General features: G+C 44.0%; 1 protein-coding gene across 1 annotated transcript in view; it reads left to right on the forward strand.

The window, feature by feature from the left end:
• Positions 1–13,287, forward strand: part of Adgrf1 (adhesion G protein-coupled receptor F1) — a 48,876-nt gene extending 35,589 nt beyond the window's left edge. Inside the window, exons 13-16 of the mRNA XM_059281712.1 lie at positions 2,048–2,089; positions 3,458–3,517; positions 10,634–10,700; positions 12,709–13,287. Of these exons, the coding sequence (XP_059137695.1) occupies positions 2,048–2,089; positions 3,458–3,517; positions 10,634–10,700; positions 12,709–12,782 (243 nt within the window). The 3' untranslated portion in view covers positions 12,783–13,287. The remainder of the gene's footprint in view (positions 1–2,047; positions 2,090–3,457; positions 3,518–10,633; positions 10,701–12,708) is intronic.
• The last annotated feature ends 3,834 nt before the right edge of the window (positions 13,288–17,121 follow it).

A 17,121-nucleotide genomic window follows, 5' to 3' on the forward strand; every position in this document is an offset into this window, starting at 1 on the left:
ATTATATAGCTTTGTAGGTGAGGGGTAATGATGTGTCTGCCACAAGCTGGATTTGTGCCTGTGTGGTAAAGAACTGAACACGTTAGGCGGGGACTTGGGCTGCTGGCAACTTCCGGGGAAGAGCCACCGTAGCTGCCAAGAATGTGGAACTGGGCTTTTTGGCCCCTTTTCTTTGTTGAAGATTCTCTGAGAAGGCAGGGTTTGGAGAGAGAAATATGGCTTCTCAGACTGTGCAGGAGCGAGCTGGAGGTTCCAACTGAACACTGTCAATGGAATATGTATAGAGAACTAGGGTTAGTAGATGAAGATGATCTCATCTCCTCGGCTCCAACAAGTCTATAACACAAAGTGCATGGAAACAGTGAGAAGACAAATCCATCCATTTTCCCCAGAAGTTCATGTCATACCAAAGCAGAATTCTAGACTTTCCCAGTAACCCACTGCAGAGGTTAAATCTATTAGAGTTCACATAACTGGCATTTATCTCTTTTGTGGTTGATGCAGTCATCTCTCATACAAATCTCTGACAAAGCAAAGAAAGAGAAATAACTCAAAAGTACTTGTTGGCCTTGACAGATATAAAGCAACAACTCCCTGGAATTTAATAAACAGAGGCCAGCAACCAGACACCAACAGCCAAATTTTGTAAATAACATTTTTTGGGGACCCAACCATGCCTATTAATGTTCATAGAACCTATGGCTCTTTTCTCTCCAAAGCAGAGGAACTGAAACAGATGTTATGTGTCTTACAAAGACCCAAAGACTTACAATTTAGTCTTTCCACAAAAAAACTTGCTGATCCTTACTCTTCAGGGTGGATTTTATATTCCATAGTCAGAAAGTGTTCAAAATAAGTGGAAAAAATAATCCTTAGGTCTTGATGTGTCTGGGAGAAAGCCTTCAACCATAGTTTATTGCGGGTTCAGGCCAGACCACCGAGGACAATGACTCAAAGAGATGGTAGTCTTACTTTTGGGTTCTGGAGTCAAGTGTATTTTTTCTCAAATACCAACTGTGTTCTTAGTCTCTGCGTCCCCTAGTTCTCCCAGCTGATGAGTAGTGGCCACAGTAATGGTGAGGGAACAATTTGAGGGTTAGGAGAGGTAATTCAGCACCTGGTACAGTGCTCCGATTCAGTAAATATTGAGAGAGTTTCCTGGAGGTGATGCGGCAGTTAACATCACAGTTAACATGCAGGCGTTAGTCACAGATGAAGTCACAGAAATCACGCACCCAATGGTGACAAGTCTCAACAGCTGTAGGAAGGGCAGGCTTGTGAGCAGTGTGCTATTTGACAAGCATGAATGAAAGGGTCTTTGACTGAGAGGAAGCAAGCCTTTGCCAAGATTTTCGAAGAGACATACTTGAGGAGAAGGTTCCTCAGAGAGACCATCTTCCTCCTCCTGGCCACAGGGATGCTGAAGCTCAGGGCCTGCTGCCATCGCACGTACATGATAAATGCTTATGAAGTGCTTGGTCTAAAGAATGGCTAAGATACGCAGTCATTGGGAGCTATCTGGGGCTTTGAACAGCACCACAGTCGAGGATGAAGTTCCACATGAGTTTACAACCTCATTCATTCAATCATTTGCTCATTAATACACTTGTGAAAAACAAGCTGTGAGCCTTTGGTTATGTGTCAGGCATTGTAGACCTCACACTATTCTCGCCTTCTAGAAATCTACAGTCTAGCAGGAAGGCAGACAAGAAAACAAGTCCAAGTTGAGCATAGAGTGCTTGGCTGTCACCAGCACGCAAGGGGGAGAGGCAGAAGAATCACAACTTTGCGGCCAGCCTGGCCTATAGTGAGTACCAGACTAGCCTGGATTATAGAATGTGTGCTAGCCTGGGTTATAGAATGTGGGCTAGCCTGGGTTATAGAATGTAGCCTAACCTCCAAAAAGAGAGAAAAAAATCAACATTAGAGTATAGTAAGGTTGACAGGATGATAGAATTGTGTCATATAATATATAGATTATTTCTTGTCTGGAGAAGAAAACATAATATAATACATATGATTTACTCTTTGCTTTTGGTTGTTAAAGGGATTTTTCATCTTCTGTTTTGGAATTCTCTTGGATAATAAGGTATGTGTATATTCATTTCTTCCTTCATTATGTAATGTAGGCATATTTAAAAACCTCCCCTTCAGTTCCAAGGCCTTTTTATACACATGATGGGTACTTAGGTAATAAAATTCTATAATTTTACAAAAGACAGACTCATCCAGGAGACGAAGGACCTAAGCCATCCTTGCTGATGAAGCATATAGATTCAATAGCAAATAAAGTGAACATCACAGCAGAGAGAGACAGAGAGAGAGAGAGAGAGAGAGAGAGAGAGAGAGAGAGAGAGAGAGAGCCTTTTCTAGTTAATCTTTCTAAGCCTGGTGTGGTTGTACATATCTGGAATCCCAATAACTCAGAAGGCTGAGACAGAAGGATTACAAGTTCCAGGCCAGTTTGTGGCACACAAAGGGTTACAGACCAGCAAGAGGAGTGAGATTCTGCCTCCAAAACAAGCAGGACAATCTCTTTCTAATTTAAATTATGCTCTAGAAATGGCCAAAGGTCAGATTGCTTTCTGAGGGGATGAGTTCTGTTTTGTGCCTTGAATTCCTTTGCCCATTTATTCAAAATATGCAGGAAGGACACAACTTCCACATTTCCAGGCTATCGAATGCTAAGTGGTTTCTCACACTAAACAAAATTCCCAACAAAGGACTATTAGTTTTAGTGAAAGATAAATAGAAAAAAAAATTGTGAAGAACCGTGCCCCTCCATTTTCCCTCCCAAGTAGCAAGCAATTATGTGGAGAGTAAAGGCAGTAATTGATGTTTTAGTAAGAAGACAAAAAGGTTTTATTATTGGGGCTGGAGTTGCTCTTGCAGAGGACCCAGAGGTTTGGTTCCCAGCACCCACGTAATGACTTACAACCGCCTGTAATTCCCATTCCAGGGGACCAGCTGCCTCTTCTGACCTGCACAGGCACTAGGCACACACATGGTATATAGACATACATGCAGGCAAAAATACTCATACACATTAATCAATCAATAATACTAAAAATAGAAAAGATTTTATTGTAAACTCATTTGCCATATATTACCACTCATTTACAGGCAGTTTTCTAACGATGGCCATGTTCCTACCAGACACATGGTTAGGAAACCAGACCCTTCCCTCCACGGATAAACTTCACCCCAGCAATGATTGCCAGATGCTCATGCATTATTACATTAGATACTGCTGTTTCATGCTGGATTCTAGTTTTGCTTCTAGGAAGTAAGGTTGTGAGAGTCATCTACTACACGTTTGTGTAATGGTCTAGATGTGTTGCTTAGAAGTGATGTTGCTAATTAACAGTTTTAAAGGGTGCTTTTTTCTTAATATGCTGACACCTGATTATTTGTCTCTTTTTACTTTTTTTTTTTTTTTTTTTTGATGTCCTGACAGCTGCGGCAACTTTTGTCCAATAAGCTGACTCTGTTAAGCTCACGGAAGCAAACATCAAAGGTAATGTCTTCCAGCTCCGAGGCACAAAGTAGGAGCTTTGGGTTTTTCCCTCAACATCATCTATGGCTAGCTCACTTCTGTGGAAGGCCCTTGTTTTTCTGGCATCATTACTTGGTATGGTGCCCGGCCAGGGCTGATGGATAGATAAAGAGCTACAGTGTAAGGAGGGCCTGGGCAAATGTACAGGAAGGCTTGAAACCTACAAGACCTATGGTGCTGTGTCAGGGCTGCCGGAGATGGGTCTCTATGCAACCACCAGCCACTGGTAGTGGCCAGAGTGTTCAGAAACTGTGTCAGCTCCGTATTAAGGTGATCTTCTTGACAGAGAATGCAGAAAAGAATCTCAAGGCAGGCCAGTGTGAAGCAAGGTTAGAGTTTACTAAGAAAACATGCTAATGCATATTTAAGCATGAGCATTAAAAAGGGGGAGGGAGGGCTAGAGGTGGACAGTGGCACACAGTGGGGCTGCTTCTCAAGAGAGTCACATTCTAGTGTCTTAGCCATAGCTACATATACAATTTCAGCGACTTTGGAGTTACACTGTTTGAAAGATTTTAGAAATTAGGTAAAAATAATACTCTGGTGAATTTATTTTTAGCTAAGAACTTTAAAACAAAACAAAATCAAAATCAAAATCAAACAAAGCTAGGCGGTGGTGGCACACCTCTTTAATCCCCGCACTCGGGAGGCAGAGGCGGGAGGCAGAGGCAGGCAGATCTCTGTGAGTTCGAGGCCAGCCTGGGCTACCAAGTGAGTTCTAGGAAAGGCACAAAGCTACACAGAAAAAACCCTGTCTCGGGGGCAGGGAAGAGCAAGATGGTAAGATATTTCTTGAGGTGTATTGTATAGGCGACTTAAAAATAGAGGTTAAAAAAAATTGAAGGAGCCAGGAAGTGGCGGTGCACGCCTTTAATCCCAGCACTCAGGAGGCAGAGGCAGGCAGGTCTCTGAGTTCGAGGCCAATCTGGTCTACAGAGCGAGTTCCAGACATCCAGGGCTACACAGAGAAACCCTGTCTTGAAAAAACAAAACAAACCAAACAAACAAACAAAATTTATTAAAGAAATCCTTAGTATACATAGGGCAGTGTGACATGACACTTTGCCCGTAAATGTCATTCATAACTTCATTCATGAGATTCTTTGATTCTCAGCCAGTAGGAGTGGGAGGGAGACTCTTTTCTCTTCCCATGTCTGCTTTTACCCCTCGTCCACTGCCGTGTTTGCTGTGAGTGGATAAAACATTTGATTTTGGTCCCTGATAGCCCCGGCATTTAGGTCTGCAGTCCAGAACCTGAGGAGTTTGCATAGGAAGGATGGGGTTGAGTTGTGGTGGGATTGGGTGGGTGGGGGTTGGGGGTGGGGTGGGGAGGGATTGGGGTGGGGTGGGGGTGGGTTGCTGTTTCGTTCTTTCTACAAAAGTGCCCTTGAGGTTGGTGTGCTATAGCACAGCACTCACATACACATTTTCTACTTTCAATGTTAGTTTAAGACTTTTGACAAGACACGGATGACTTTTCAGGAAGAGTGCTAAAGTATAGATGTCTCTATTTGGTAAAAAGTCATCCAAGTTAACTGTACACACAAACTTACATGAGTGTTCAGAGATTTTTATAGGAAACAGTAGAATTTTAAAATAAAAAAGTGTAGAGGTACACCATGGTGGTGGTTTGAATAAGAATGGTCTCTTTTGGCTCATATATATATATATATATATATATATATATATATATATATATATATATATATGTATATATGTATGTGAATGCTTGATCACCAGGGAGTGGAACTGTTTGAAAGGATTAGAAGGATTAGGAGGCGTGGCCTTTTTGGAGGAAGTGTGTCACTGGAGGTGGGCTTAAAGGTTTCAAAAGCCTATGCTAGGCCCAGTCTCTCTCTCTCTCTCTCTCTCTCTCTCTCTCTCTCTCTCTCTCTCTCTGTGTCTCTCTCTCCCTCTCTCTTTTCCTCTCCCTCCCTCCCTCTCCTCTCTCTCCTCTCTCTTCTTTTGCTGGTGGATCAGGATATACCCCTCATCTATTTCTTCAGCACCATGCTTGCCTGCCTGCTGCCATGCCCCGTCATGATGACAATGGACTAAGACTGAATCTGTAAGCAAGCCCCAGTTAGGTGCTTTCCTTTATAAGAATTGCCTTGGTCATGGTGTCTCTTTGTAGCAATAGAAGTGTAACTAAGACAACAACTATAATCCTAATGTTTAGGAAGGTGTAAGCAAGAAGATCAGGAGTTCAAGGCTAGCTCTTGAAACAAAGAGTTTGGTCTCTCATGGGCAATATGAAACGAAAACAAAAACAAAATAATGGACTGGGGAAGCAGCTCAGTGGTTGAGAGCATTTGCTATTCTTCCTAAAGGTCCCTAGCACTCACATCAGGCACCACATAACCATCTGTAACTCCAGCTCCAAGAGATCTGACACACACTACTGGGTTTTGTGCTCACCCACACATATGTAGCATTCTCACACATATACACAAAAAAGTATACGTAAAATAAATCACAGCTCATTGAGGAAATCATCATAGAGCTCCCTTGATCTCCATTTATAGCAGAGCACTGCTGTGGATGTAAGGAACAGTAACCCATCTTGGCCCCTGTCCTGTGACTTGTACCCCATTGGCCATAGGTCTGAGGAAAGTTTCACAGTGGCTCAAAGAGGTTCTTACAGTCTATGATTTCAATATTATGTCTTGAACTCAAACCGCTGGGCCCAGAAGGTGTGAGACTGATGTTATTGTGTAGTCTCAGGAAAAGGAGGAAGTTACAGAAAAGAATACACATCAGTGAATAAAATGAGGCAGGGCACTCCCTGCCCTTCAGAGCAGGAAGTCAGTGTTTTTCCTCATTGAAAATCAAAGACAGAAAACAAAACAGACGTGAAGGCTCAAATGCCCGGCAGCACCTCTCCCTGTTTCTGACATGTCATGTCAGTGCTCTTCCGATGTGAGGGTGGTCACTAGCCAGTGATCGTCACTGAGGGCCTGTTTCTTCAGCATCCATGGCCCTCCGCATTTTAATTCAAGCCAGGTGGTCAGAATTAGATTTCCATTTTGGTTGTCTGGTCCAGTGATTGTCCTGGCTTCCCTTTCTGTTTCTGTGGTAAAATATCAGGCAGAAAGCAACTTAGAGAGGGGAGGGTCATTTGGCTCACATGTCCAAGTCATTTGTTACAGTGCACTAAAGTGGCAGGAGTCCCCAGTCAGGAGGGGCTGGGGAGAGAACGTGAGCTTGTGCTCGGCTTATGTGCTCATTTGTGCACAGCGCAGGATGCCCTGTCAGAAAATGATGGCACATCAATGAACATAATTAAGATTTTTCCACACAGACACACCTGTTGCATGATATTTTGTTTGTGTTCTGACAAATAAAGCTTACCTGGAGGTCAGAGGGCAGAGCTAGCCACTAGTCAACCATAGAGGCCAGGCAGTGGTGGCATAAACCATTCATCCCAGAACAGAGGAGGCTCAGGCCTTTAATCCCAGCACAGGGGAGGCTCAGACCTTTAATACTACCACAGGGGAGGCTCATGCCTTTAATCCCAGCACAGGGGAGGCTCATGCCTTTAATCCTAGCACAGGGGAGGCTCATGCCTTTAATCCCAGCACAAGGGAGGCTCATGCCTTTAATCCCAGCACAGGGGAGGCTCAGGCCTTTAATCCCAGCACTAGGGAGGTAGAGACAGGAATATAAGGTGGGTGGAGACAGGATCTTGGCCCCCCATTCAGTCTGAGGATTCATAGGGGTAAGAAGTCTCTAGTGGCTGCTGCTCTGCTGCTCTGCTCTTTCAGCTCTCACTCTGCTATCTGACTGCAGGTTTTTATAGATAAGACTAATTAGGATGGAACTTCACATGCCTCTGTGTCAATCTAAGGTATTGAGACAACTCTTCATTGAGACTCCCTTTCTAGGTGGTTCTGGATATGTCAAGCCAATAATCAAAACTAACTAGCATAGTGGTTGACTGTCTCTGTCTGAGGGAATTTAAATGGAAAAAAAAGCAAAACAAAACCAAGAACCCAGATTATGGATTATTAGAAAGTAAAGATACGAGCTGAGGAAAAATGATTCAGTGGCTAAGATCTCATAAAGCTCTTGCAGAGAACCCAAATTCAGTTCCCAGCCTCCCATACTGGTGGTTCCCAAATGTCTCTGACTCCAACTCCAGGGAGTTCAGTGACATCTGCTGGCTTCTGTGAGCATTGCACTCTTGTTTGCATACACACAGTCATATACATGCATCCATAACTGGAAACAACAAGAGATAAGATCAGGAGCTTGTGAGTGAAAAGACCACGAGAAAGGAAGGGGACAAAGTATAAGCACAGGACCAAAAGCAGTGGGCTTGTTAGAACTGTGGGATATGGAAAGCAAATGGACGAAGATAAAGGAAGCAAGAGACAGATTCAGAAGCAAAATAAAGATGACCAGAGTGGTCTCTTTCTTGACATAAGGCCTGTCTGAATGAGGGAAGGTGAGCAGCAGGGACAGGTTAGAGCCATGAGGCTGAGAGTTCACTGAGAGAAGGCATGAGAAAGAAGTGATGAGGCAGGGATCTACAGAAGGACACTGAAGAGATGAGACAGGGCAGAAGGGATGGAAGAGGAAGCTGCCATGTTCTCGGTGAGGACCATCCACCCTGTGTCCTGCAGAGGTTGCCTGGGAAGTGGTCATTGCCGAATCTACATCTCCCTTCTTGGTTTAGCGTCCGTGTCATACGGCATGAGAATGGGAATGGAAATGATTCCTCCCAGCATTCCTAATGCCTGGAACAGTGTGTAGCAAACAAAAGCTCTCGACATGAGAGTGAATGAATAAATCAGTATTAACAAACCGAAAAGGGTGTCAAGTATCTAAACACTATTATATTTCCTAGTACATGCTTGCTCTTTGCTTGAAACATTTTATTTCAGCTTTAGTGGCTCAGTTTCAATTTTTAAAAAATATTTTTATTGTATGCCTATGACTGTTTTGCCTACATGTATGCAAGAATGTACACTGTGTGCATGTCTGATGCTCACAAAGGCCATGGATCCCCTAAATTGGAGATACAGATCATCGTGAGTCACCTTGTGGATGCTGGGAACTGAACCCAGGTTCTCAGGAGAGCAGCAAGTGCTCTCAACTGCTGCAACATCTATCTCTCCAGCTCCGTGATTCAGTCCCTAAATGATTATAGTCTCCCCAGTCTGTCTACCAACAAGCAATGGATGACTCACAGGACTGAATGCTAAGTTGTACAAGAATGAGGCAAAGCTGTGCCGGGGCTCTGTTTACAATGAACATTAGCTTGTTTCAGTGCTTCGAGTGGCAAATGTTCAAATGAGCGAAGTATAAGCATGGATATGAAAAGGGGTAATGTTTCCCTCAAAGCCACTTCCTAGTTGGTTCCTGGAACCGTAAAGACACAGAAACACAGTATTATTTGGAAATAAATGCAGGCATCTCCTATACTTTAAAAGGCAAATGAAGGGATGAATGAGTGACTATTCTATATTCTTGCAAATAGAATCATAGCTTATGTACATGGAATAAAAGAAAGTCACAAGACGAAACATTGAAGACAGGCAGAGTTCATTAAGGAATAATACAGTAATACAATCAGGAGCATGGGGAAGGGCAAGAGAGATCACTGTGGAGGACCACACTCCTGGGGGATGAGAGTGGACAATAGACAGAGCGACCATTGTTGAAGAAAACACTCCCATAGGGTGTGAATGGACAATGACCAGAGAGGCCATTATGTAGGGCTTACCAACATGAGGGGTAAGTGTGCACAACAACCAGAGAGACTACTGTGCCAGCCTGCACGCTTCTGCAGCCTTTCCACTCTGCACGCTTCTGCAGCCTTTCCACTCTGCACACTTCTGCAGCCTTTCCACTCTGCATGCTTCTGCAGCCTTTACACTCTGCACACTTCTGCAGCCTTTACACTCTGCATGCTTCTGCAGCCTTTCCACTCTGCACACTTCTGCAGCCTTTACACTCTGCACACTTCTGAAGCCTTTACACTCTCACATAAAGTTGCTGGGCCTGAAGGCTTTCCAGCCGGGCATTTTCCCATCCAAAGACTGAAAAAGGTAAAAAGAAAGACTATGAAGTGACTGGCAAGCCCGATTTAATGAACTCTTTGGGGGCAATGGTCTGTCCATGGTATTTACAACCAGGCTAAGATATTCTGGTTTTCTGTAAGTTTCCATAAGGCCATGCCTTCACCCATAGTCAGGACAAAATTCAGATTCTGTTCTTTGATCACATGGTAGCTGGATGTGGCACTACATGTCTTTAATTTCATCCCACCACTCAAGAGGCAGACGCAGGATGATCTCTGAGTTCCAGGATAGCCAGAGCTACAATCAGACCCAGTCTCAAGAACCAAACCAAACCAAAATAACACCACCAAACACCAAATCATGCAATAGAGCAGATTAAAAGAAGCTGGGTGTGGTGGTGCACACCTTTGGTCTCCACATTCAGAGGCAGAGGCAGGCAGAGCTCTGTGAGTCCAAGGCCAGCCTGGTCTACAGATTGAGTTCCAGCAGAGTCAGAGTTACACAGAGAAACCCTGTCCCAAAAAAGCAAAATCAACCAACCAAACAGATAGACAGACAACAAAAAAAAAAAAAACCAAACCAAACCAAAAGGAGTTAAAGAAAAATTGAAACCTGTGTTTTCCCAGGGGATAAGTCATACTAAAGCCACCTCCACCTTCTCCTTGGTTTAGTCTGTAGCTATCTTTAAAACAAAATTTTTCTAAGGCAGGGCTTCTTTGTGTAACAGCTCTGGCTGTCCTGGAATTTACTCTGTAGACCAGGCTGGCTTCGAACTCAGAGATCCACCAGCCTCTGCCTCCTGAGTCTGGGATTAGACATGTGCCATCACACCTGGTTATATATAAAATTTTAAAGACTAGTCACTGTACTGCTTTTTTTTCTTTTAAGTGTGATTCCTTAAATTACGCTGTTAACAGGAACATAGGACATGGGTTCCCAAACTATATTATAAAGGATGATAATTATAAAGAGGAACCAAACCTCCATGACCTTCAAGTCTGATTTCCAACTAGCTACCTAACGTAAACTATTTTGTTGTTCTTTTGTACAGCAGAACTCCTCAGATATAGTTACCAAACCCAAATGCTTAAAGCCTTTCAACATACTTCAACACAAAGGTGAGTTACAATACAGCCAAAGAATGTAAGAGGTAAGAAGAGAGGTTATGATTCTGAAGAGAGTCTGATAGTAACTATTAAAAGAAACAGTACCAGATGGCCGTGCCTCTGAGGTCCTCTGGGTTGTGTTCAGGACTGATAAAGCAATACTGGGGATTTGATGTTCATAAGCATACATACATACACATACACACACACACACACACACACACACACACACACACACACACTCTCACACACCTGGAGCACTCATCATCAAGGCCCTAGGGTTGAGGAGTATGGTTAGACCAGCCCCAGCTAACTCCCTACTAGAGATCATACCTCTTATGCCAGCTGCTGAGCAGAGGGCATGGGATGATGTGCTGATGTTCAGTGATGGACACCTGTTATTTTCTAAACTGACCTGCAGGAGGGAGGTGTGAGACCTCAGGAGGTTGAGAAAGTACTGTTCCCACTGAATTCATATACTGATGATCACTGGACATTTAAACATGGCGGAGTCGCGGTGCTCTTGGAGGAAGGGTGGAACAGGAGGAAGAAGTAGAAGAGATATACTGTGTTTCCAGTTAAATTGTAGTCCTACTGAAAAGCTTCCATCCTGTTTTACATTGAATTATGACACCATCAGGATTAAATACATTTTAGATTCTCATCAAAACTATTGGAACTCTAGCTGTGGAGTGCTTGGTTCTAACTGGGACATCTATATTATACCCCCTCCTCTAAAAGCTCAGGGATCTTCATGGGAGAGGGGGCAGAATGATTATAAGAGTCAGACATAGTGGGTATCTCTCACCAAACAGTATTTGCTGGACATGGTGGGGTCATCACACATGTAAATTCATAGTGACTGTGATTGCATAAAACCTGCACAAAATCAATCCAGCCAAACTTTCAGCATAGATGAGGAAAGGGTTGAGGGAAATTCCTAGCTGAAGAGTCAGTTTTTCTTAGAGGTGTAGTCCTTGAGAGGCTGCCTTTACTTTTCCATTTCTGTGACAAAGTATCATGGCCAAGGAAAATTACAGAAGAAAGAGTTTATTTGGGTTTATGGGTCCAGAGGGTTAGAGTCCATGATGGTAGAGGAGTCAGCAGGTGGCAGGAACTGGACACTGAGAGCAGGAATGAGGGAATCTCATCTTGAACCACATCTGGAAGCAGAGAGAGGGAATTAGAATTGCATGAATCTTTCAATTCTCAAAGCCTACCTCTAGTGACACGCTTCCTTCAATAAGGCCACCTCCTTCTCCTTCCCAAACACCACCACCAACTGGGGACTGAGTATTCAAATGCCAGAGCCTATGAGGGACGTTTTCATTCAAATCACCACACTACCCGTGTCCAGTAGATGGTCTTACATCCCTGCACATACACAGAGTACCTCATGAGCTCAGTAGATTTGAAAACAGAGCACATGAAATTGGTAGAGAAAATGGGAGGATAGGGGACAAATTTGGGGGTGGGAATGGGGAGGTTTGCTCAAAATACATCATTTGCAGGAATGAATTTCTCAAAACAGTAAAACGGTTTTAAAAAAGGGAAAAGAAAAAAAAAACTTAAATTCCAGATATAGTTCAAGTGTTGGAAAAAGTGCCTACCCCAGCCCCTTCCTTCCTGTTTTCACAGCCTCCAACCAGACAGACAGTTTTGATCTCCATCTTTCCAGACACATGTTCCTCACCAGTCGGGGGGGGGGGGGGGGGAGACAGGCCACTTCCAGGGCTCCTTCCTAGAAACCATACATTGAGTTGAAGTCTACGCTATCACATTTTCCAGCAGTAGCTGAGAAACAAAGTCTATTCACCTACGGGGGTAGATAGCTGATGTAGCTGTGGTGTCAGCGAAGGGCTGTCCCTCTCAACCAACCAAGCATGTTCTCTAGTTTTCCTTAGCGCCATCCTAGCACTAGCCCCCCTTTAAAACATTCCATAGGCTCACTGTCGTTTTGTTTTATATTAGAGTCAAGAACAACAGCAGTGACTTACCTTGTCTTCTTCTCCCTCCTCAGGCATGTATGCGCTTTCTCACACTGGAGACTCGTCCAATGAGATCACATTAACCCAGTTTTTATCCACGGAATAAAGCCACGAGTCACAAGCAAGGACAGATTTTCCTTTGAGAAACATGTCCTTCAGAGCCACATGGCAGAGAAGACACACACAATCAGATAAGATTTTGTGACTTAGGGGTCTCAGGACAGCTGGTTACTCTGAGGCTGGAGAGGCGGCCCTGTGGTTAAGAACACTTGTTCTTGCAGAGGACCTGGGCTCAGTTCCAGCACCAGCATGGTGGATCCCAACCGTCTGTTCCAGAGGATTTACAGCCCCCTTCTGACTTTTATGAGCACTACACACATGTGGTGCATAGACATCCATGCAGGCAAAACATTCATACATGAAATAAAATAATCTGTTTTTAAAAACCCAACAAAATAGGTGACTTCAGTGGATCAATCCTGCCTCCTTTATCCTAAATTAAATAGAAATGATATTAATTACAAAGTGGGCAAAGAAACAATACATATTGTTAATCCAGGAGGACGTGACAGTGACCCCCAAAGGCCCTGGTCAATATGTCCAACCCTGAGGGAAATAAAAAACACCAACAAGATAACGCCATACAGGTTGGGGATTCAGCTCAGTGGTAGAGCACTTGCCTAGCAAGCGCAAGAGCCTGGGTTCGATCCTCAGCTTCGGAAAAAAAAAAAAAAGATAATGCCATACACCTACTCAACTATCTGAGCAAATACTCCAACCCCCACCCCAAGTGCAGTGTATATTTTGATTCATCCTGAACCCTAAACAAACAAGATGTTCTGTATAAAGAGAGCATATTGGTTGTCTTAGGGTAGGGTCAGGTGGGTGAATTATACAGAATAGGAAAGGAGCATATACATTCCCTTAAAAAGTGAAATACACATTCACTGTCTTAATTGAAATAATGACTTGTCAATGCATCTACCCATCAAAACATATTGCATATCACATGCAACCAGTACATAGAATTTGTTGTCAATAAGGTTTTTAAAGGCAAAAAGGTGGTGTAGGTACAAAACAGAGCCGTGTAGTTGGTTCAAACTCAGTTTGAGAAACAATCATGAGCTGAGTGGTGGTGGCTCACATCTTTAATGCAAGCATTTGGGAGACAGAGGCAGGTGGATCTCTGAGTTCAAGGCCAGTCTGGTCTATTGAGTTAGTTCCAAGACAGCCAAGGCTACACAGAGAAACCCTGTCTTAAAAAAAAAACAAAAAAAAAAAAACAAGAAAAGAAAGAAAGGAGGAAGGAAGGAAGGAAGGAAGGAAGGAAGGAAGGAAGGAAGGAAGGAAGGAAGGAAACTCACAGGCTGCCCGAAGACCTGAGTTGGATCCCCAGGACTCACATGGTGGAGAAACCCTGACTCTCACAGGTTGTTTGTTCTCTGGACTGCCCACAATGACCACGGCACATGTGTGAGTGTGTGCACACACTCACACATGTATGCACAATAAATTAATATGTAATTAATGACTTTTTCTAAAAACAAAGAACAATGAGAGTCCTGGGTCCCTCTCTAAGCCAAGTGTCCAGACAACTGTGCCCCACACCCCCAAATCTTGGAAGTAGATTATATGAATAGGTTAGAAAAGATGATCTACTGGAACCAAGAGATAGTGGAAATAACTGAGGGAAGGATTATCTCCCTAAAAATAAGGGGCCGAGTGAACACTCACAGAGAAGCAAGTCTCACGCTTTCCAGGCAAGAGTCCAGACAAGCATCTCTAAATGTCTAATTTTATCAGGAGAAAATACCAAAGACACTGACTTTGACCGGGTGATGATGATCTTTCATCCAGATCATCCTAGAGAGAAGCAAGAGTTATCAAACTCCACCCCAGGATGCCCAGTCAGCTTTCTGTACTCTGCTCTTAGGTATAAACAGTCAAAGCTCACCAGGGGCATCAGAAAAGCCACTTTCCTAAACCAGTGTCCATTCTAACTTCCTTCTAAAAGCTTATCCTTTTATCGACAGATAAGGGTAGCTCCTGCTCCTCATCAAAGAACCTTCTTTTTGCAGAGGAACAGAGACCATCATAGAAACCCACAACTGGTCGAAATGCAGAGAACAGACTCATGGGTGCCCATCACCAACCAATTTACAACACAGCTCCGACACCCAAGGCCCAGGGGACATTGCGGAAGAAGGGTGGAAAGACGGTGAGAGCCGGAGGACCAGGATGGCTGCCGGGAGATAGTATCTTCTGAGGGAGAGAGAGAGAGAGAGAGAGAGAGAGAGAGAGAGAGAGAGAGAGAGAGAGAGAGAGAGAAGAAAGGAAGGAAAGAAGGAAGGAAGGAAGGAAGGAAGGAAGGAAGGAAGGAAGGAAGGAAGGAAGGAAGGGAGAAAGGAAGAAAAATAAAAGAAGGGAAGGAAGAAAGAGAGGAAGAAAAATAAAGGAAGGAAGGAAGGAAGGAAGGAAAAAAGGAAATGAAGAGGAGGGGGTAGCTCTGGGATGAATTGTTTGGAGGAGTGAAGAGTGACTATGATTTAAACATATTGTATGACACTCTCAAAGAATTCATGCAAATACTATGATTTTTTTTTAAACATAGAGGCCACACACAATTCCTTCACCTCCACTACACATGCACATGATAGAGTGAGTGCCCAGGCCCTTCAGACCCAAGCTGAGAAGGTTCTAGCAGGACCCAGACCTCCAGTGGGCATCTGGAGTCTGAGGCAGCTGGGCTATGGGTCCACTCTTCCACCAAGTGCCTTTGTGACTCATCACTCGTGTGTGCTGTGTGGGTCACATATTAACTAAACCTGCTTCCTCACAATACAGTTCCCTCCAGCCCACACTTTGCCTTAGAAGCCTTTAAAGGTAGAGACATCCTTTGTCTTGTGGGCCTCAAACTTTGCCTTTGGACTCCTGCTGTGGCCTATTGCCTGAATTTACCGCGTTAGGCAAGTTCAAGACCCAGACAGACAGCATGCAAGTGTGTGTGTGTGTGTGTGTGTGTGTGTGTGTGTGTGTGTGTGTGTATGTGTGTGCCCTCCTCTTACACTCCCTAAAATCTAATAATACACGCTCACACATCTGTGGGGGAAGACGGGGACCAGTGAGTGGGGAGCATAGTGTAGGGGGAATCTATTTTTGTATATGCAAAGTGAAACATTAATTATTATTTTTAATGCTTTGAAATGTTTAACATATGTGTGGGTTTTGTCTGCATAGCACATGTGTGCCTGCCAGACAGAGGAGGGTGTCAAAGCCTCTGGCACTGGAGTTACAGATGATTGTGAGCCATCCTGTGGTTGCTGGGAATTGAATTTGGATTCTCTGCAAGAACAGCAAGTGCTCTTAACCCCTGAGCCATCTCTCCAGCCCCTGTAAAACATTAATTATTTTTAGTTAATGAAAATTTAATTAAAAAACTTGGAGGTTGTCTACATAGGCCTGCCCTGTAAAAATCTAGATTTTTAAAGAACTATGAGGAAAAGTCAGTTTTATTTCTCAAGCAAATGAACAGGCTGAGAGATGGCCACTCCACTCACTAGAACAAAGTTACTCAACCCAAGGCAGGCTTCAGTAGAAACTCCCAGCTCTATTTCCTTGGGTTCTTGGGCAAAGACAATGGGGCTTTTGCAAGAAGACAGCTGAGCTGAACTGTAGTTACCCTTATTGAACTGTAGGGGGCAGGCTCTGCCCAAGAAACTCACCCAGACGCCTTGACAGCGTAAACGCACCTGAGTGCTTCTCTAGCTCTCATAATCCCACAGGATTATGGGGGTCAGGTGGGGTTAGTGCTGCTCTTCTGATTAGGAGTGTGGCTGCATCCTTGCTCTGTTTAATAGGAGAGGTTAGGAAGCTCAGAGCACAATAGCTCAGCCAAGTAGCAAACAGTGCCTCTCTTTCCAGGGTTTGTGCCCCAAGGTGCTGGTAAACAGTGCGGACCGCTTAAGCACAGGAGGAATCAGCCACGGTCTGCGAGCAATTTTTATCCGCTAGAAAGCAGCCTGTGTGGTTGGATACACCTTGGACATCTTGTGTGGATACATAAGTTAAGGGTTAAGTCAAGGTCCTTAGGCCACACTGATTGAGACAACCTTGAGCTTTCTGATTTAACGGTTTGGAAAGAAGTAGTTTGAAAACGTACGTTAAGGTTTGAGCCTCCCCTGCCCTGCGGTGGTGGTGTTGGTCTTCTTGTAGGTTCAGTTTTGTTCCTAAGGCCAAATAAGAACAAACAGTGATTTGCAGCCAGAATAGAGATTTATAGTCCAGCGCCGCCTGGGGAGATCAGAGCTGCTGGGCCATCAATGCCTGCTCTACTCTGCTTCCTGTTGCTGTGATAAACACCATGACCAAAAGTGACTTGGGGAGGAGAGGGCTTGTTTGGCTTACCCATCCCTACCGCAGTCCCCAACACTAAGAGAAGCCAAGGC

Source organism: Peromyscus eremicus, chromosome 16_21, assembly GCF_949786415.1.
Source record: "Peromyscus eremicus chromosome 16_21, PerEre_H2_v1, whole genome shotgun sequence".
Classification (NCBI taxonomy): domain Eukaryota; kingdom Metazoa; phylum Chordata; class Mammalia; order Rodentia; family Cricetidae; genus Peromyscus; species Peromyscus eremicus.